The sequence below is a fragment of the Eutrigla gurnardus genome (assembly GCF_963514095.1).
Source record: "Eutrigla gurnardus genome assembly, chromosome: 22".
Lineage (NCBI taxonomy): Eukaryota > Metazoa > Chordata > Actinopteri > Perciformes > Triglidae > Eutrigla > Eutrigla gurnardus.
This window is the reverse complement of record NC_139933.1, coordinates 15,057,554-15,079,232: the sequence shown is the minus strand read 5'-3', so window position 1 is coordinate 15,079,232 and position 21,679 is coordinate 15,057,554. Positions and strand designations below refer to the sequence as shown.

The 21,679-nt window shown below is 42.3% G+C and overlaps 2 protein-coding genes across 3 annotated transcripts; both read left to right on the top strand.

Annotated features, from left to right (window-relative positions):
- The first annotated feature begins 2,462 nt into the window (after positions 1 to 2,462).
- Positions 2,463 to 12,110, top strand: kcnj16a (potassium inwardly rectifying channel subfamily J member 16a). Of its 2 annotated transcripts, XR_014599228.1 has the most exons (3): positions 2,463 to 2,594; positions 9,312 to 11,587; positions 11,634 to 12,110. XR_014599228.1 is itself a non-coding variant. In XM_084039981.1 (2 exons), the coding sequence occupies exon 2, from the start codon at positions 9,322 to 9,324 to the stop codon at positions 10,597 to 10,599; it is 1,278 nt and encodes a 425-aa protein (XP_083896107.1). In that variant the 5' UTR covers positions 2,463 to 2,594; positions 9,312 to 9,321; the 3' UTR covers positions 10,600 to 12,110. The 2 variants fall into 2 exon arrangements, 1 of the variants encoding a protein (XP_083896107.1); XM_084039981.1 differs by having other exon boundaries at positions 9,312 to 12,110.
- A 3,700-nt stretch (positions 12,111 to 15,810) lies between these two features.
- kcnj2a (potassium inwardly rectifying channel subfamily J member 2a) lies at positions 15,811 to 20,940 on the top strand. The gene is made up of 2 exons (XM_084040544.1): positions 15,811 to 15,968; positions 17,681 to 20,940. The coding sequence occupies exon 2, from the start codon at positions 17,920 to 17,922 to the stop codon at positions 19,204 to 19,206; it is 1,287 nt and encodes a 428-aa protein (XP_083896670.1). The 5' UTR covers positions 15,811 to 15,968; positions 17,681 to 17,919; the 3' UTR covers positions 19,207 to 20,940.
- The last annotated feature ends 739 nt before the right edge of the window (positions 20,941 to 21,679 follow it).

The window sequence follows — 21,679 nt, the reverse complement described above, 5'->3', positions numbered from 1 at the left end:
CGGTGTCTGCATTTTCACACCCCGAAATCTTTCGGGCCTCTTTAATTTTTTTTTTTTTTTTACCTTGGCTTTGTGCTTGGATGTTTGATCAGAGCTCTGTGCACAACACTGTGCTCATTTTTGTGGATCATTTTTATTGGGAACAAATTCCTGGAAATGAGGTGATTTGTTATGGGTCCGTTATTTTGCTGAGACCCGCGTTAACCACCAACAGTGTGCACACGAAACACTTGCATGCACACGTACGCACACGGATTTGTTCACTTTTAAAAAATGCAGTCAGGTTCATAAACATTAAAACTGGCGTTCTTTCACAGACATGTTCTTAGACACCCAGAGGAATTTACTGTGAGGACCCCCCACTGTGCTCCAACTACAAAAATAAAACCATTGAGTCATTTCATATGCCTTCACCTCTTACTCTGCAGATTTCACAAAGTTAGCACAAATAGCTTGCATCACTTTGTTTTCCTGCATATATATAATATATATACATACACACACATACATACATACATCATCAAGTGCCCACATGGTCATTTGGGGTCCAAATATGGGGTTCCAAAAGAGTCACCTCTGCCCCATAAAACCCCCACCAGTGGTACCATACCCTTCAAATTCATTTTGGCAAGAGCTAAGTTCCCAAATATAACAAATAATCCTGTTTAGAATAAATATGATCATTAATTGTGGTGCTAGGGGCACCCAAAAAGTGAAAAATAATTTTGGCCGTTAAAAAAAGGATTTTGGTGACCCACCTCTCACCCAAACAGTAAGGAATATTGATTCTGCCTGCAGAATTGTGTAGTACAAACTACGATGAACTAACACACCAATTTTCAGCCTTCTATCACTATTAGAACATAAGTTATGGGCCTCCAAAAATGCCAAAAAATGAAATGCGAAATTCCAATGTGTCAAAAAGGGGAGTGGCACTTGAAATTCAAATGGACGCCACGGGCAAACCGTTTGAGATATTGACCTGAAACTTCAGATTCCCTCGTTTGGTAACATAAAGCATTTTCCATTTTCCGGTGAGTGATGGTCATTTAACCCCTGTTGGGGCTTCAACAGGTTTTTCATCTGAAAACAGCATCTTAGCGCACTAATCCTCGAGCCAGACTCCACTAATTCAAGTATCACCAACAACCTGTGTATCAACTTGCAGTAACTTTAGAGGAAGTGTACCCATCTCCAGCTTCCACTGATTGAGTCTCCAGGCTCTCACTGACGAAGTGTGGCCCGCTTGAACGAGTGCTACAGTTAAAGGCACACAACACCCTTACAACACTCAGTAGCTCTGTCATCAGCATATTCATACAATAAACACCACCAACACCACCAGGATGGAAAAGTCACGTTGACCTGACGGCAGTCTCCCGTTTCTTGTCCCAGATCTGTTTGTGGCTACAGAAGAAAGCCGGCCCGTGTTATCACAATATGTAGGAGCTGCAAGCCTTTTCTCCATACTGAGCACAGGCCGGCCGGCAACAGATTCCCATGTCTGAAACCCGAGGAAGGCTTTTTTTGGGACAATGAGTAGAGTTTGGTTGCAAAGCGGTCAGAAAGCAAAAGAGTTAAGCTCTCTAAGGAGTTTCAGGCTGGGATCTGGGGATTCTGGTCACAAAAGGAGGCACAAAGGAGGAAAAGTGTTCATCAATTTGTAATTTGTTGTTGTGAGTAATGGCAGCCAACTATGCCAACAGATATTTTAACGTTGTTTTAACGTGCTGAAGGTAAAGAATTTTGTTGGGAGTTATTGGACTTCACCAAACATAGAAAGTAGCGACAATATCACTCATCTTCAAAAGTCTTCACTAACCAGCATGTTTTTATGTGTCTTGTGGCTTTCTGGTCTGTTTGAATCTAAATGGACCATAATTTACTAATAAATAGTAAACTCATGTTTACAATGTTTACTGAGATAATAAAGCAAGAGAGAAGGGGGGGCATTTTCTCATAGACGTCTATACAATCAGTGGCCAGCAGAGAGAATGACTGTTAAAGGCACTTCAGCTTTGGCTGTACTTCTCAGAACCGGACGTTGCCTCCTGGATCGAACTGTTTGATTCATTCATATCTCATAAAATATTCAAGTTAATCAACTTAATAGTTTTGAACCAGTATGCCCAGTATTTGGATCAAGAAGCTTATACAAAAAAAGTTTAAATTAACTGCAGCTCACGTTATTTTAATATTTAGAATATTTAGAGAAGTATTGGATACAAGTTGGTATCAAGACTTGATGGTATTGTAAACTTAAGTTTCCTAGAAAAAATAAAGAAGAGAAAGACACCTGCACACACACACCCACGGCACACACACGTCCACACACATCACAAACTCACATATTCACAGTGGCCTGCACAGACACACATTCAGAAACACAAACACTCACCTGTCTGGTTGATACCATGTGATGCTGAAGGGAGGCGTTAATCTTTAGTTTTTGCAGTGACAAGTGGGCTGGCTCACTCCAGCAGGTGACTGTTTCTGCTGCTTCTGTGTGTCGGAGAGCTTTTCCACTCAGGTGCAGACGTTCCTGCGACTGGTTCGGCATTATTTTTTTATTTAATAAAAAAATAACAGAAAAGGTAGGAATGCATCTATAAAATCTATTTCTGTTACATTTGGCTGTAAATCGTTTGAATTTTATGACAAATGTGGGAATGGCCAAAAAAGAGAAAGATATTGAAAACCTGCTTATTTTACTTTGTATTCAGTATAAATGCTCTGGAAAATAATTGCATGCTCTTAAAAATACTGGCTCCTGAATAATAAACTTCTGGGACCACTTAACCAAACACACCCTCTACGTAAATGACAAGTTGCTGGTTGTGTGAAGGCTGCACACTGAGCTCTAAAACAAATCCCAGGCAACAAGTAAGTAATGGTTCTAGACATCGGAAGAATAGGTAATCTGAGCTGCAATATTAAGAGCAGTAATCAAACACCTGAGTGGTTAAAAAACAAAAACAAAACAAGATTTGGTCAAGGTGATAAGAAATGTGTGTGATCAGGTTTCACAATGAAATCTGATCAAATTCATGTGGGACAAAAATGTCTAGAAGGGGCTGCTGAGAGAATAATGTATAACTATGCTTGATATCATTTGCAAAAAAAGTTTGTTGTGTACAGAAGATGTGAAAGTGCCATTACTCCAAAATATCTATAAACTGGCAAAAGGCCAAGAAGTGGTGACTCTGGTGAGGCACAACAGTAACAGGCTTAATGCATGAATCGTTAAATAGCACCTTTATATATCTAATATCAATATTTGGTGCCATTGTATGGATAACGCTTCGCAGCAGGGAGTATCATGATATATTATCCCACCACTACTGCTGACACGAAGCATTGTGTCTCGACCAACAAAGGACTCATTAATTTCAGTCAAATCTAAAACCAGAAAGGCATCAGCTTTAGCTGCCGAAATTAAAATACTTTGCACCAACCGGCACTAATGCAACAAATATTAAAAATGTAATTATTTTGGGCCACATGTATTGCCGTTTGCTTTCCCTATTTTTTATTTTTTTAATTTTTTTTATGTTAAAAAGTAGTTGTTACCGAGGGCAACCAAAGGCTAACAACTGGTTGCCAATTTCTTGCGGTAATCTTGCAATCCTTCCTGTTACTACTCTGGTTGTTTGAAAGATGACCTGAAACTAGAGATTAAGACCATAAACTCATGTTTACAATGTTCACTGAGATAAAAAAAAAACTCAAGAGTAGGGTCATTTTCTTCTATACAATCAGAAAGGAGTCGCCCCTGATGGTCAGCAGAGAGAATGACAGTTTAAGGCACTTCAGCTTTGGCTTTACTTGTCAGAACCGGAGATTTCCACCGGGTCTTTCAAGTTCTTCCTCTTTAAAACCAAGGTTAAACCATTTATGATGAAGCAATCTGAAACCAAGCACTGAGCCGCTCTGGTCCACTTGGCACTTTGAAGCTCGGACAAACCATTAACTTGCTTTAGAAATGTCCCGTCAGGTCTCAGCACTCTGGCCTTTAAACAAACTCCTGGACATCGAGAGAACTTTCAGTGCAGATCAACATCAACAGCTTTAACACTTGTTATTAGAAATGTGGCACTTCATTTGACAAGAGAGTGAGAGGTGAAGGGATTAGTTAAGATAGAAATATTTCTGCAGCGTTGAGGTTTTTGAAGGTCGTTAGAGGTGGCAGAAAGCCTCGGGGCAGAGCTAAGACTAGCCACCCGTGTACCCGGTTCTGTCCCAGTGAACCACAGATGGGTGGCACAATGTCATTTGCAATAATTGAGCATGTAATGGAGTTGTAAGTACCCAGAGCAGGAGAGGAAACAAGCCAATTGCCTAAGTTGTTTCCAGAGTTCATCCCTCGATTGTCAGCAAGTGGGGGGGGGGGGGGGGCATTGGTCTAACTTTAGAACACAAAAGGAGGCTTCTTGCCATTGTTTAAAAGGATGAATCAAAACCTCAAAAATATCACGTGTTGCTCATAAAAGTGCAGTGTAAACTTTGTGGCAAAGGTCAGCATGTGTTGTGGTTGTAAGAGGCTGTTGGACGTGATGTCTTGTTTTGTACACAGAGCTGCATGTTTGAGGTCATAAGCTCAACAAATGTGGAGTGAATGTGGAGAAAACAGCTCGACCTAGTGGGTCAACACAACACGGAGAACCATCAGGGCTGCTGCACCACTCATTGGGTGAAACCACAACGCAGTTAGAACACAGGTCGCTTCGTTAGCACAGCTTTTTAATGCTCAGTGTGGCGACCGTCCGTCACATGATCCCCCATCTTACAGTAGAATACAGTACGTCAAGCAGACTGGCGAGTGGTGGAAATTCCTCCTCCTCAGTATCTTGAACCATTTAAAAAAACATTCCGTGTTGATTAAAAAGTATTTTCATGGCCCGAGACTCCAGATGCTATTATGGTCAATGTCACTCGGAGAACAGTTACGTCACGTTGGAAAATGTAGGATTAATAGTGGATTAAATTGTGTCTCTGGTTTATTGGATAGGAGTAGTCCAAATTTCACTTTTCTGCCTGCGTTTGGACACTCAAGACTTCACTTCCTTTTATTTGTCAGAGAACAGAGAATTCATCTTTCATTATGTCGCGTCATTCCCAACTCTACAGTGGTGGAAGATGAAATGACAGCACCCTACTATGAAACGCTTGAGAAATATTTCCTAAATCTTGCATTTAATGGGAAATAAATAAGTTCACAATTCCATGATCTACTAAACAAAGGTATTCTGTTTCCTCTTCATCGTTTAAGGATTAGCAATTAGTGAATATCATCATCATCATCATCAATCATTATGAATTTAAATTTACTGATTATTTTCTCGATAAACCAATTCATCATGATGCCTCCTTGTTTTATAAATACATGCGCAAGACAACTCATTCGGCACAACGTGATTGGTTGATTCATTCTGGGAATAATCAACACGTTTTTTGCAGTGTAATCTTTTCTATGTGAAAATACTTGTGACAAGAGTTTGAATATATTGACGTGCAAATGAATTGCATGAAGAAAAACAGTGAAGGCCTTAAAAGAACAACGTTTTGGAGCTAGTGCTACTGAAGACATAAAGCAGTGTTTCCCCTACCATTGTACAGGCCTGGCGGGGCCGCCAGTCCAAGGAGACCTGCCGCCAGGCCAAAAAAAAAATCAATACGCCAAAAATAAGCCACCAATCAATTCATTCATAAATCAATAATCATTTACATTAGGAGCGCCTGCGCGCAGCACAGTAGACTTGCTCCGCAAGACGCGCGGCCGTTCTGCCTCGTTAAACCACCACGATGTCACTTTCTACTTTGAAAACACGGAGTTGACACTGTATTTTGATAAGCTGTTGCACTCTTCAGACTCGCGGTGTGAGCGGAACCGGACCGGTGCCTGAACCGGACCGGTGCATTTATAAGAAAAATGCCGCTGTGTGTCTCCGTCCAAAATCCGCTTTCCTCGCGCTGCCTGCTCGCACAGATCCGCTCGTGCGCACATTCGAGCGTTGTCGAAAAATATATGCAGAGACGGCGCTCCTTAAAAACAACATCAAGCCATGCGTGTGTAGTATTAGGACGTGATGAGGTATGTACAACCGGCTAACGGGCCAAAGCCCGTTTGGGCTGGAGCAGTGTGAATGCAAAGCCGCGGGGGACTCTGATAAGCTGTGGAACTCTGAGTTAACCTATTTCTACCTGAATTTCTATGAACTATTAGGCTGTTGAGTAAACCTATAACTTATATTTTACTTGATAAAATAAGACAATATATGCACTCATATGTCGTTGTAGTGTTTTACAGTATCTGTAGCTATTAATGTTATGCTCCTCATTTTCAAGCCATATTTTTCCGGCCCCTAATTTTGGATCATTTCCATCAACCGGCACCTTAATAAGTCACTCTCTCCTTGAATCCTTGAAAACCTTGAATACACTCTGGTTGAACAAAAATGTTGAATGCAAATATAATAATTGCAGTATTGCAGACTGCTTGCTGTGCCACCTGACTTAATCCAACTGCACCAATACACCATCCCACGCGTCTCGTCTGTATAGGGTTTTCTCGGTGGGTACTCTTGTACAAAATGCTGTCTGCAGGTCAGATAGGGGCTCAACTGCAGACTGATAAACCATGAATGCTACAGTCACTCAGCGTCTCTCGGTTTTCCAGGAGGACAATGCGTTTTTCTCCCTTCATCCATATCAGCCAGTTAAGAAGGGATTATGGGAAGCTAATAGGAGGTTATTACTATGACCTCATGGAGTGAGCTCCACAGTCTGGCAGTGGGGACGTTTGCTGTAGCCAGGAGAAAGTGGAGTCTGTGACTGGAGCCCAGTTCACTCAGTCAGATAGCGGTGATTCAAACCCCATTTGTTTTGGGCGTAGAGGATGCTCTCAGTGGTTTGGCTGTGATTGATCCATCCTCTGCCCGTGATCGCACCGTGACACTATTCCAGTTTCCACATTCGTTTTTCCGCCTGCTAACTTAGACCAGTTCAGTCCTGTGGTGCTTCCTTTATTGGCCCTCTGACAGTTCTTTGACCTCCACCCAGAAAAAAAAGAAAAAAATGGGACTTGGGCCACTGCTTTGTACAACAGCGAACCTTTAGAAGAATAGAAACATTATTGTACGTTTGCAGAGAATGCTACTGCTAATGTTACTGGGGCAGAAGACTTTCCAGTCTTTTAAAAGTGGAATTTAAAATGCGACGTACTTCTCTGTACCTACGCTGTGGTCTCAAGGCCATTTTACAGCTCTGCATTAAAGGTAGAGTGGAGATATTTCTTTCTCACTGCTAGTAATAGGTAGAGCACATGTATGAGCCGTATCCTTGGTTTAATGTACAAGAAGAATCAGTGGCACAAATTGGCACGTCAGAAGCAGGACTTCTGCAATGGGTTTTGTAACTCCAGGCAACAAGATTTACTGTATTGACACAGTACAAAGGAGCAGGAAAAAGAAAATCATACATGGTAAACATTCCCAGATTGCATTCTTTAAAAATAGACCTCCAGAGCAATCAAAGCACAGCCGAAAAAAAAACTGTGGGAGACAAAATATGAAAGAAAACATGTGAATGAAATTATGAGCATAACCCATAACGGAAAAAAATGCAGGGAACACAACAGACTCCTTTTTCCCCTGTCAAAGATTACTGTTCTTGTTATGTGCTGCTCATTATGTCTTTATATTAGATGGTACAGGAGGGACAGCGAGAGGTTGGAGATTTCCAGGGCTCAGCCAATGTTTGTGATACATGGAAGACTCTACTGTTGATTGTTTCCTCCATTGGTAGCGTCCAGAAAACAAACGTTGGAAAAAGAGCAAGAGGGGTTTAGGTTCATGGCTGTTTTCTGTACCGGAGCAACCGGGAAATAGTATTCAGAGTGTTCTGAATGATCTATGTAGAAGTTGAAGCAGTAATAATTTATTTTGTTTACCATATACTTTAACATACTTTAAGATTTGAGTTCTACTGCTTGTTTTAGACACATTTCCTTTTCCAACTATAAAAACAGCAGGAGGCAACATCCGGTTCTGAAAAGTAAAGCCAATCGCTGAAGCGCCTTAAACCTGCATTCTCTCTCCTGGCCATCAGGGGGTGACTCCTCTCTGATTGCACGTATATGAGAAAATTACCCTTGATTTATTCTTGATTTATTATCTCAGTAGACATTGTAAACATTAGTTTATGGTCTCAATCTTTAGTTTTAAGTCTTCTTCAATCCAGCATGATTTTTAGTAAATTATGGTCCACGTAAAGTGCAAAAATCTAAGACGGCCAAAATCCCAAACTTGAGGCTTCAAAACCTTAGACCACTAACCAAGGGTGAGTCACCATGACTACTTCCACTGCTTATATACAGTCTGTGGGGAACACATGCCTTCAATTGTCAATCAGCAGTCAAAATAAAATAGCTGTAACTCACATACTGGCTGTCAATATATGCACTATTATTCTGCAACTTCATTTGCATCTTTACTGATCATACTGATGTATGATGTATGATGCAATCTAAGGATTTATTTTGCAATAAAAAAGAAAATGGAATTAAAGAAAATGTATGAAATGGGTATTTCTTCAAATTAATTCTTTTAAGGTGTCAGATTTGTGTGTTTGTGCTGCAAATGTGGATTTCTACATCCTCATGTGGGTCAGAGAGACAGCTTTTAGTAGCTGTTTGGTCTCGTTTGCAGAGTCATCTGTCTGCTCCCACAAACATGACCTGGATTACTCGGATGTCCTTTTCTCAATGTTTTGGGTCAATTGAACCACAAAACAACAAACTACAGACCTTTGGTCCAAACTGACAAATGTACGAATGTTGCCAATTTTGGTCTTGTTTGGTTAATTATGTTAATTACTAATTATTACACAGAATGGGAGATAATCACTAGGGTGCTATGATTGGGGCACTAGGGTGCATTAGGAATCAGATCTGGTCTTCGAAACCCAAATTTCAACAAATCAAAATTTCTGAATAAAAAAGGACACTTTTACAAGATATATGGGCGCATGTCGGCAACAGAATGTGTGACTTTCAGCTGACAGCAACTGCATCCCCTGTAAAACCCTTCCATTTTAAATATATACTCATTTGTTTTCATTATCTATGTAAATTACTTTGCAATTATTCTGTTCAGGTTGAATTCACCATCATTTGTTACTGTTCTTGCATGGCTTGACAGGCTACTACACTCCAACATACTTCCCTTCCCTTCAATGTGTTGATAATGCCTGATGTTTAACAAGTGGCCCTGGTCAATAACATTGCTTAACGTTCTTTGCGATCTTCCCTACAGATTCTGGAAAATGCATAAAGAATATACCTCCTTGAGTCCCACCAATGACATCACCGTGACGACTGAGAATGGACCTCTGCCAAGGAAATACCGCTACGTACGCAAAGAGGGCAGCTGTAACGTGGTGTTTCGCCACGTCCCAGAGGAGTGGCTGCTGTTCGTGACCGACATCTTCACCACCTTGGTGGAGATCAGATGGCGGGTGATGTTCCTGATCTTTGCCCTGTCTTACATCCTGTCCTGGCTTTTCTTCGGCATCCTCTACTGGGTCATGGCTCTGGCTCATGGTGACACCAGAAACACCACCATGGAACCCTGCATGTATGAGGTGCACAGCTTCACAGGTGCTTTCCTCTTCTCACTTGAAACGCAGACGACCATTGGCTACGGTTTCAGGGGAATGTCCGAGACCTGCATGATTGCCATCATCATCGTCACCATACAAGATGTCATAAGCTGCTTCATCGACACGTTTGTCATCGGAATCGTCGTTGCTAAAATGGCCTCGGCCAGAAAGAGGGCACAGACAGTGGGCTTCAGCAACTGTGCTGTCATCAATCTTCGCGATAGTTACCTTTGTCTTTCTTGGAGGGTAGGCGACTTCCGCAGGCACCACCTGGTGGAGGGGACAGCTTGCGCTCAGATCGTCTGCTCCACGGTGCACGCCACGGGTAAAATGGACGTGACCTACGAGGATCTGGTCATCCAGCAGAGAGATGTCATCCTGGCAACGCCGACCACCATCTTCCACAGGATCGAACCCGGCAGCCCTCTGTACAAGATGAGTTTGGTAGATCTGCGGAAAGCAGACTTTGAGCTGGTGGTGTCTTTTACCTACACGGACGACTCCACCGGTATGTTGCATCAGACCCGAACCTCGTACACGCCGTCTGAAATCCTCTGGGGTCAGCTGTTCCAGGAGATGATCAGGGTCAGCAGGAGGAACTACAGGGTGGACTACACCCTGTTCAATCACACTGCTAAGGTGCTGGTGCCCGAGGAAAGCGCTGAGGCGTACGAACAAAAAAAGCAGCTTCGGCCCTCTCCCCGCCATTCCCCACGACATTCACCTAGGTGTTCGCCCCGACTTTCACCTAAATCTTCCCCGCGTCCCTCTCCAAGGTTAGAGCAGCGAAACCAACATGAAAAACTCCTGAAACCACCAACGGTAACGGTGGAACTCGTGAAAGACAGTCAGCCCGAACCAACTAATTCAACATCTGAAGGAGATGATAAGCATCAGGACACGTTGACTCTGCCAAATGACCTCACAAATTCAGAAATATAAACAGAGAGTCATGTTTGAGGCTACCGAATCTCATTTATTGTAAGAATCTTGAGAGTTCTGTTTTTTTAAGCATGTCAATTTTTTAAAAGGGACATTTCAGCCAAAATGCGTCTTTTGAGTATCAAAGCCTTAAACTCTTGTAGACTTGAAAGATGGCGCCCATTTATTCCAATAACAGCTGGTCATCCAGCGCCATATAACGACTACTGAAGGGAACCTTGGTTGTGGTTTTCCAAACAGTTCAGGTTTTACACTACGTCTAGCCAGCTAGCATAAGCGTAGCCCACCAATGACTTGTGTTTCCTCCCTCTGTCACATGATCATAAACAGTCTCTCGGCTTCACTTGCAAGAGATGGAACAGCTCCGCCTCTGGCCCCGCCTAAACGTCATATTGGAATGACATCACAGACATTAAGAATAGCTATTGTGGGCCTAGAGAAAGTGTAACAAACATTAGCAATTTATAATTTAAAAAGACTTAATGTCCAAAGCCACACACCAGTGACCCCATGAGGCTGTAACATGCTCATAATAACAATACTTGTTTGTTTGTGTTATAATGTTTACCATGTTAGCCATCTTAGTTTAGCTTGTTAGCATGCTAACGTTTGCTAATTAACACCAAAAAACAAGGCACTAACTTTTTACATCCACTAAAGCCTACAAAATATAAATATTCATAATACTTATAATACCATGACAACCTCAGAATATACAACCTAGAATGTGCATAGGCTCAGTATTTGCATAACAGATATGTTTCAATAACTGGAATCTTTATTGTTGTTTGTTACTATAATATTCAGATTAAGATTACTTTAGAGCAAATATTGAAAGACAAGATGTACATTAAAGGGGATGAAAATATGTTTTTATATTTGAAATGGAACCTTGCAGTGAGATTGTTTCATCACTTGCTGAGGAAGATCATGTAATATAATCAGAAAGCTCCAGAGCAACTATGAAACGGACCTTGTGGTTTGGTTTGTCAACTGTTTATATTATTTGGTGTAAAGGGGAATTATGGTAAAAGGAAGTTTAGTTTAAATCTAGTCGCTGCGGATTATAATAATGCTCAGCAATATTGTGATATGAGACTATTATCTTAGATTAGATCGGTGAACCCTAGTTGTAAATAAACAGAAGTCTTAGGAGGAACTACAGTAATGTACATCAATAAGAATAAAAATCAAAAGTTTATATGTAAAACATGTAAAATGTAAAACATTGTCTTTATGTTTGTGGTGGTGGAATCCCAATTATTTCCTAAATTACCAGTAAAGTGAGTAATTTAAAACTGGTTCATCGAACCCTCTCCCACAAAAATATTTCTGTGAAGAAACCAGTTTATTGTCTGTTTAGATTTTTGTAAATTACAAATATTTTCATCATGAACTCTTGACTGACCACATGTATTTCTACTTTTGTTGATTCAGCATCATCAAGCAGATTCAATAAAACAATAACAATGCTTAGAAAACAATATCACTGTAAATTATTTCAATAAAGTGAAGTTTGAATGTCTGATCTGCATCTTCACTGCCTCTAATAATAATAATAATAATAATAACAACAATACTAATAATAACAATAGTGTGTCTTTCTGAGACGGATCATGTTGAAGAAGAAGAGCTCTGATTAAGAAGGTTCTTTTGACATCAAATAACCAGACGGACAAAAGTATCCAGTGAAAAGAGACTTTTTCAGATATATGGGGAAAACAAATCCAGCAGTCCAGTATTGAATGTGTGTACTATACATGAGATATAAAAGGGTGCAGTATTTAACAGTTGTACTTCCACTTCCTCTGTGACAAATGCAATGCTTTACCTACACAGTTGATGCTTCACAATAAAAGCCTCAATCCTGCTGGTTCACTGGTGGACAAATGTAAATGTGAAGAAGGACACATAACAACAGCAGCTTCACACAGCTGCACAAATTCACAGGAATAAAGTCAGGAGCCAATAAGAGATTTCCCACAAAATGTCAAGCTTTTGCTGCGAGGGCTGGAGGTGAACACACGGTTCCAAGGATTCAAGGATGATTTGTTGTCATTGTGCAACCGGGGCTGGCACAACGAAATGCAGTTGTACCTCATTTGACACACAAGAAAAACAAGTCAAAACAAAAATGGTTGTGCATTGTTTTGACAACAAACAATCCTCTGGACCGACAACATGGCCAACATCTGACATTAAAGATTCAACATCGGGGGAGAAGACCACATTCAGTACTGTCCCTGTAATTCAGTCCACTGTAGTGCTGCAGGACTAAGTCCTGAAACCCAGAAAAGAGTCAGTGTTTTTGCACTTCCTCTTGCACTTCTCGTCTCAAAGTCGACGTTGTTTTGTGGTTTTGGTTTGATGTCAGAAATAACAAGAGCTAGGGCCCTATGATTTCCGTGATGCGGAAAACATGGATGGAATCGTGGAATCTGACAATGAAAATGGAATCAACTGTAAAACGGGGAATTCCGTGGAATTTGTCAAAATCAATACAATTTATAAAACTCAATGTTTTCTCTTACATTATAAGTGTTTGTCACTGCACCTCAGCTGAAAGAAAAGAAAAAAAAAGAACACGTTGTCGAGAGTCTCTACTGTGTTTTAGTGTAATTAACAGGCACCCCGCTTCATTCTCTCCTCTCTGTCTGTTTCACCGAGGGGCGGGGCTGACACACACACACACACACACACACACACACACACACACACACACACACACACACACACACACACACACACACACACACACACACACACACACACACACACACGTCATGTCGAAGACGTTCATTCTAACTTTTCAACAAGAATGACTCGACCCACAAGAATCCCTGTGATGAGCAGCTACAAACAGAATCTCACATGAGAAACGTTCAGAAATGAACTGATTCACAACTGAAAGTGAAACTTAAATAGCAGCGAGTGGATCGACAGATGTACTGATTTTAGACGGTCAAAGTTGGGGAGGGGGGGTGATATATGACGCCTCCATACATGATTGCATACACTACATTTATTATGGTCTCTGAATGACTTAGAATTAGAACTACTAGAATGTTTCTTCAGTAAATGATTAGACACAAAGAATAATTAAAACGGAAAACACGGAATTTGGGGAAACATAAAACGGAATCCGGAAACGGATTATAGGGCCCTACAACAGCTTAAGAGATTTGAACGATTTGTTCTACGATGTTAAATACGTCACCCCCTGAATTTTGAAGTGTAAGTGTGTCTTGCTAACACTAGTCTGCCTTTAGCTTAGTGGTGGTGGCGTGAAGTCATGTAACCGTGGTGTAATTCATTTATAGCTTAATTTGTCGCTTATAAAACATTAAATTGGGGTTTTACTTGTGAAGATTATCTTAATGAACAACATGGTTTAGTATCATTAACATATATTTGTCACAGAGATGAATTATTATCAGCAAAATCCAATCCACCATAAACTCATGTTTACAATGTTTACTGAGGTAAAAAAAATCAAGAGAGAAGTTTCTCATAGACTTCTACAACCAGAGAGGAGTCGCCCCCTGATGGCTAGTAGAGAGAATGCAGCTTTAAGACACTTCAAGTTTGGCATCACTTCTCAGAACCAGTTTCAGTTGCTGCCTGATCCTGAACCAGTCTTTGGGAGCTACTGCACTACACTGCAAACATGCCTTTGGCACAACTTGTGGATCTTTTTAGAAAACGAACATAAGAGGTCGTTGAGGTCTTCACACGCTGAGTGAGTGATCTGACAAACATTCATTCATTAACAGCCTATAATACACGTATTTGTGCTAAAACATATATTCAAATAATATACAAATATTCCTTATTGTTAGCAACGTTGTTATATTTCCTTTATTACATAACAGTTAACATATTTAATATTTATCCTCGAGATGCTTTTGCTGCAGTAACATAAGTAAGAAAAGTTACTGTCTGCTGTTTGCTCGCATTGCAGAGCTGTGTGTTTGTGTGTGTGTGAAAGAGAGAGAGAGAGAGAGACAGAGAGAGAGAGGCAGAGGAAGACAGAGGGAGAGAGAGAGAGAGAGAGAAAGAGAGAGAGAGAGAGAGAGAGAGAGAGAGAGAGAGAGAGAGAGAGAGAGAGAGAGAGAGAGAGGTAATCACTGGTTAATTCCAGTCTCCAGCTCTCCACCTTGTGGTCCACATGCAGCACTGGCTGCTGCAAGCATCGCTCTCTTTATTGCTAGAAATTGGGCATGTAGAGCAAACACACACACACACACACACACACACACACAAACACACACGCACAGTGCACGGTTCAGTTCACTGTCACAGGTGGTTTGGGCTAAATATACGTGCTGCTATAAATAACCAGAACTAAAAATAAGACTCCCAGACTCCAAAAAAAGAGCCCAGTTCAAAAGGCTTCTTTGTAAAACACGGTAATTGTTCATGATGAATTTGTGAGCAGGAAGAAGGGTTTAGTCAACGGCTCAAAGACGACAGTGCTTTGGCCTGACCTAAAATTATAGGGCAACAGATGCATAGTCTAAACATCCGAAGCAACTTGATAGCTTAGTGGAGAAAGACAGTCATATCAGGCATGTAGGCCTTTATTGAGTGAGTCATTCTTTCCGACAGAACACATTTTCCATGCCCACATTAAAAAATAAGATCTATAAAAACCGAGGATATCACAAAAATATGGAGGCTGATGGGCAGTCGGGTTGCATGGTGTCAGCAGCAGGTGTTAACAAGGACACGTTCATTGGAGGGTTTTAATTCCCCCATTTTTATAGTCTCCCGTGTTAAAAGTTCAAACAAATCAGTTTTCTTATTGTAACTTGTTTTGCTGAGTAGAAGCACCTACATCTGTATAAACCTATTACATAGAAGCAACATGAATCAGATTTAATATCACAAAGATACTTTACTGATATTATTTTTGTTGTTGTTTGAATGTCAGTTTTCGTTTCCGTTTAACTGATTGAGATTAAAGTTGCACCGCTCAATTAGGGTCAAATTGCTCCATGTTGTGTTCTGCACACATCAAGTGAAACACACGTATCAACAGTGAAACACGGGTGTAATCGCGCACGGCTCACAGTGCGCGCTCCCCGCGCCTCTCTCCATTGGCCCGGGCGCGCAGCGAAGGGGGCGGGCCGTGCCGGTGCGTGCTCGTTTAAAAACGCTTTGGGGGGACTCGTTGCGAAGCACATTACAGAGACCGGTCCTCCAGGAGATGTGAGGCGAGTTTCGCACTTGATCTCGATCTCCAAAAAACAAATAACAAGCGCGCGTGGAAAATCTTGCAGCGGAGGATAGCGGAGCCCCCCCCAAAAAAACCCGTCTGGATTATATTTCACCGAGCTGAATCCACCCGGTCCACAAATGAGCCACAGGTAGAGGAAAACACGGGACACGACATTCACACATCTGGTCTGGATGTCAGAACTGTTCTCTTCATTTTAACTTGTGATGGTTTACTTTATTCTTCGCGACGCGCCGACTTCCTGCCTTCTTCTTTTTTTTTTTTTTACGCACGACCCGCCAAAAAGTTCCACTTTGTCCGGTCTCCTTGTTTAACATGCGTTTTTCTTATTTCTAACGGCAGCAGTCAGACACCAAACGTGAACGTGTCTGTCTGTGCGCGTGCATGCGTGTGTGGATGTGCGTGTGTGTGTGTGTGTGTGTATGATTGCATCAGAAGTCGGTTCCCTTTCCCCCCCCCCGCACCTGTTAACATTTGTCGCTGGCATTTGGTGCATTCTGAGAGCAGCTCTGCCTCTTTCCAACACTCGCACACTGTTTGATAATGCTATTTAAATCCGCAACACTGTACGTGTTTAATAACAGCACAGCAACGAGTTATTTCAATTAGGGCATTGTGTCAGTTTTTTTTGTGTGAAAAAAAAGCCTTGCAGTTTGACTTTTTGCACTTGTGACTCTGACTATATATATATATATATATATATATATCCATCCATCCATCCATTTTCTACCGCTTATCCTGTATTTTAGGGTCACGGGGGGGCTGGAGCCGATCCCAGCTCATATATATATGTGTGTGTGTGTGTGTGTGTGTGTGTGTGCAGAATGTGATGGTGAAGTTTAATTTGGCCCAAAAGCTTTGTGCCTTGGTAACACAGCGAGGCTGCAGCAGGTTGGTTTAGACTTTGTTGCTATGGACAGCCGAAAGCTAATGAGTGGTGTTTTAGTGGTGCCAGGAGAATCCTCACAGGACGGCCATTATTACAGAGAGGAGAAAATCCCCCCGAGGGCTCTCTGAGAGTCAACAAGCTGTGTGCATCTCTTCTGCTCAGCCAAACACCTTCCCCCTACAGCTTCTTTAAATAACAGCGCAGCTCCACTAAACCTGAGAGGCTGACATGATGTCATTTACTTTGCCCGTTTAACTTTTTCTGTCATCGTCGTCGTTGCGGATCGCTGATTAAAACTGCTTAATAATCGCGTTACGATCATTTAAAGCAAAAGGATGGGGAAGACAACTGCTTCAAAACTAGGCAGCACATGCACAAAAGACGGCATTACAAGTGTGCATCACTAACACACCGCCGAGCGTTGAGGCCGAAATTTGCAAACGATGTGATATTATATGACAAATCATAACAATAAGAAAAAAATGTCCTCAATTTAAGTTTGTAACTTCATCTATCCGTTGTGCAAAACCGTCAGCTCATGGGATCCTGCAGAAACGCCGTAACCCACAATCCAGCAAGAAATGATGGAGTCAGCACAGGGCGGCCAAGAAAAACAAGTCCACTTTTTTAAAATGGCCAATAATGGGACCTGAGTGCAATTACAGGGTGGCCTCTGTCAGTGAGAGTTGAAACGTTAGATGAGGGTTGAATATCTCTGTTGTTGTTTGTCATAACTGGATGAAATATTGTTGGCACGGAGAGACGAGCGTCGCTGACTCAGGGTTTTTCTCAGGCTGCATGCACGTCTGATTTAACGGTATAGAAGAAGAAAGTCATGTTCAATGAGTAATTGTTCAACAGTGGAGCCGTCAAGTTGTCCTTGTCGTCAATAAACCTGATTTAAAAGCTGATCTGAACTGGTTTGACTAACAGTCTTCTGTCTCTGTTTCCAGATGAACTTGATGAGTTCCAGTCAGCTAATGAAAGAGGAGTGACCACTTCACCCTCCTCTTGTTGCACTCCATCTCAGGGCCGGTGAGGCCGAAGAGTCCCTTCGGCCCGCCTCAATTTGTCACCATTTCCTCTCCGAGTTGGTCCCCCGAGCGTTTCAAAACTGTTTCTCCAACGCGTCTTCCAGAAACTCAGACTGTTTTCCAAAGCAGAAGCAGCACAGCCCTCCCAGACTGAGGTGATGGGAAGCGTGCGAGCCAGCCGCTACAGCATTGTGTCATCAGAGGAGGACGGCATGAAGCTCGCCACTATGGCGGTGCCCAACGGCTACGGGAACGGCAAGAGCAAGGTGCACACGAGGCACCAGCCACAAAGCAGATTCGTAAAGAAAGACGGTCACTGCAACGTGCAGTTCATCAATGTGAGCGAGAAAGGTCAGCGGTACTTGGCCGATATCTTCACTACGTGCGTGGACATCCGCTGGCGATGGATGTTCATCATCTTCTGCCTCGCCTTTCTCCTGTCATGGCTGTTCTTCGGCTGCGTCTTCTGGCTGGTGGCCATCTTCCACGGGGACCGCGGGGAAAATAGCGCCCCGAAGTGCGTGTCCAATGTGAACACCTTCACCGCTGCTTTCCTGTTCTCCATCGAGACTCAAACCACTATTGGCTACGGCTACAGATACGTGACAGACGAGTGCCCCGTCGCCGTCTTCATGGTGGTTTTCCAAAGCATCGTGGGCTGCATTATCGACGCCTTCATCATTGGCGCCGTCATGGCAAAGATGGCGAAACCCAAGAAGAGGAATGAAACTTTGGTTTTCAGTCACAACGCCACTGTGGCTATGCGAGACAACAAGCTCTGTCTGATGTGGCGGGTGGGCAACCTACGGAAGAGCCACCTGGTCGAGGCACACGTGCGGGCGCAACTTCTGAGATCCCGAACAACAGCCGAGGGGGAATACATCCCCCTGGACCAGATGGACATAGACGTGGGCTTCGACAGCGGAGTGGATCGCATCTTCCTGGTCTCCCCCATCACCATTGTCCATGAGATCGATGAGGACAGTCCCTTCTACAACATGAGCAAACAGGACCTGGAGAGCTCAGAGTTTGAAATCGTGGTCATCCTGGAGGGCATGGTCGAGGCGACCGCCATGACCACGCAGTGCCGCAGCTCCTACGTCGCCGGCGAGATCCTCTGGGGCCATCGGTTTGAGCCTGTGCTCTTTGAGGAGAAGAACTACTACAAGGTGGACTATTCCCGCTTCCATAAGACATACGAGGTGCCCAGCACCCCCTTGTGCAGCGCCAGAGACCTTGCAGAGAAAAAATACATCCTCTCAAACTCCAGCTCCTTCTGCTACGAAAACGAGATGGCGCTGGAGAACAAGGAGGACACGGACGAGGGGAACGGGGGCAGCGTTGGGCCCGACGGCACCCAGACGGACAATATCTCAGAGACTGAACACAGCCAGGCCACGGTGCCTCTAGAGCCCCGGCCTCTGAGACGGGAGTCAGAAATATGACTGTTCAGACCTCAGGACCTCACACGAGGGATTTTCTCAAAATCGCCTCTCTGCTCTGAAAGGCACAACGAGCCGAGCTGGGCCTTGGGTGGAGGACAAGCCGAACGGTACTGCTGTGGGAAGGGGCAAGGTTTAGGACTTTGCATGTAAGAGCTTGATCTTTTGACTGCATACAGTATGACAAAACGCAGCACTATGAAGCATGTGCAAATTGCAGGAACAATTCTCCATGAAGTCCCCACAAATGTGTGCTCAGTGTCTGGTGACTGCAAGACTTTGTTGGGAGGATGTGAAATTGGCAGGCATGTCTCAGTTTCTCTGTCCGGCATGAACAAGACGCTTTCAGAAAGGTGGTTTCTTTGTTTTGTTTTTCTTTTATCGTTCGAATATGTTCTCTAGTGCTGCTAGAAAAATAGTGGAAGTTAAAACTTTTGTGCCTTCTCATAGAACCAAAGAGTACACGAACGGTAGACGTCTGGAACAAAGAAGGTACAAAGCAGAGTATTTGTTCATGAGCTGGTCTCGCAGCAGACGTCACAGAAGCCGAAACAAACTGCACCAAAACTTTCTGCATGCAACAGAGTAGGAAAAAAACAGCACTGATTTTCTGATCTTCTGCTTCATCCTTTTGCAGTTGATCCGAGAGACTGTTCATAGCTGGTCAGACCGATAGAAACATGCTTGTACATGTCCAGACATGGAGCAGGGTAGTATTACCGGCATCAAACTGACACAGAGACCGGGGTAATATGAGAATCTGAATGTTCTTAAAAGTGCTGCTATGATGCTTCTTTTTTCTTTTTTTACGGTTGATAAAAAAAATACCAAAGAGTATTATTATCATAGTAATGTGTTTCTTAAAAAACAACACCAGTTTAGATTTGGTACAGAGAAGTAGAACGTTTAGCAAGTTTTACTAAGGGTTTGTTTTTCAAGAATGTGTGTACAGTTTCTTTTTTTCTCTCTTTTCTTTTTTTTACGTCGATCGTCTTTATCTTGAGCCACTTCATCAAGCCTTAATCTGGAAAGTTTTTTTTTTGTTTTGTTTGCTTTTTAAGAATAAGAGTGGAAGTGAAGATGTATAAACCAGCCAAAACGTGGCTGCAGAAGACAGTGAACATGAATAAATTAGTGTTGCTGAACTAAAAACAATATTTTTTAGGCATCAACTTTGAGCCAGAAAAGGTGATTAATTTCAAGCCAAATTTGCTTTTAGAAGGTTATAAAATGAAAACCACATCTCCTCTCTGATTTCTGAATCTGACAGTGTTATGATTGGAGACTAAAAAAAAAAAGGTTTTCCTGCAAAACAATCATATCCAAGTCAAAACACTTTCGATGCCACGTTTTTGCCGTATGCAGTGGACAGATGATCACCACTGCTCAACTTTTCATTCCCTGTTGTTGCTTTTGTTTTACTTGACAATGGACGATTTGAAAAAGCCTAGTTGGAAGCCAAATGTACTGTAACCCCGGCATATGAAGGTGTACTGCACAACACTTTGCATCAATACAAAATGTTTATCGTGTATCTTTTTTTTTTTTTTTGGACTGAAGGCCACTGGGCGTAGACACCCTACATGTGTAAATACCGCCCTCCCTGTTGCAGTTATTTTGTATCAGTCTTCCAAATGTACTGCAAAACCACGGAATGTACAGATTTTTTGTATTAATATTATTATTATTATTATTGTACATGATATTATATTGTTCTTTTTTCAATAAAATGTCAGCGGACAATCAGAATCATGCTGTGTGGCTCTTGATTAGAGGCAGATACATTTTCTTTAGTTTTTGAGGAACTGAGTTTTACTTAAAACTACTACAAAGCTTTTGACAAGAACATTAGGGGAAATCAAACAGCGATGAAGGTCAGATGAGAATTCATGCAGTTTAATGTGAATCTAGCTAAAACAATTACTTTGAATAGTTAAAAAAAAGTTGTTCCTCTCTAAGAACGCTGATCAAACGCCATGGAATCCACCGACTTCCCTAGCGAACTATTGTTCATTGCTGTGCTAACATTGTACATAAATACGGCAGTGACCTTGTTGTTTGGACCACAGACAGTCTCTGGTTTCTCCACATGGTCTGGTCTGGTCTCTGGACTAATGTGTGCTACTATCATCAACCTCTGGGGGACCACAGACACAGGAGACAACATTTGGTTCTTCCATTTAGGTTTCAGCGATGACAGGACGATCTCAATGCCGATTGACTTTCGTGACAGCTCATTTTTTTGCGTGAATTTCAGCTCAAGATGAAAACGCGGAAAAGCCCTGTAAGACGGCTAGCGTGGATCACACTACGCTACTTTAGCTTTGATTTTCAACTCTCAGTTTTTGGAGTGTCCCAACAAAAGACCTAGATCAAAGGTTAATTGGCTAACAAAGGAGGTAGTGCTCTCCTTTCAGAGAGGATACATCACCTGGCAGGCTACATATCTGACCTGTCGGGGAGCTACATCCAATGA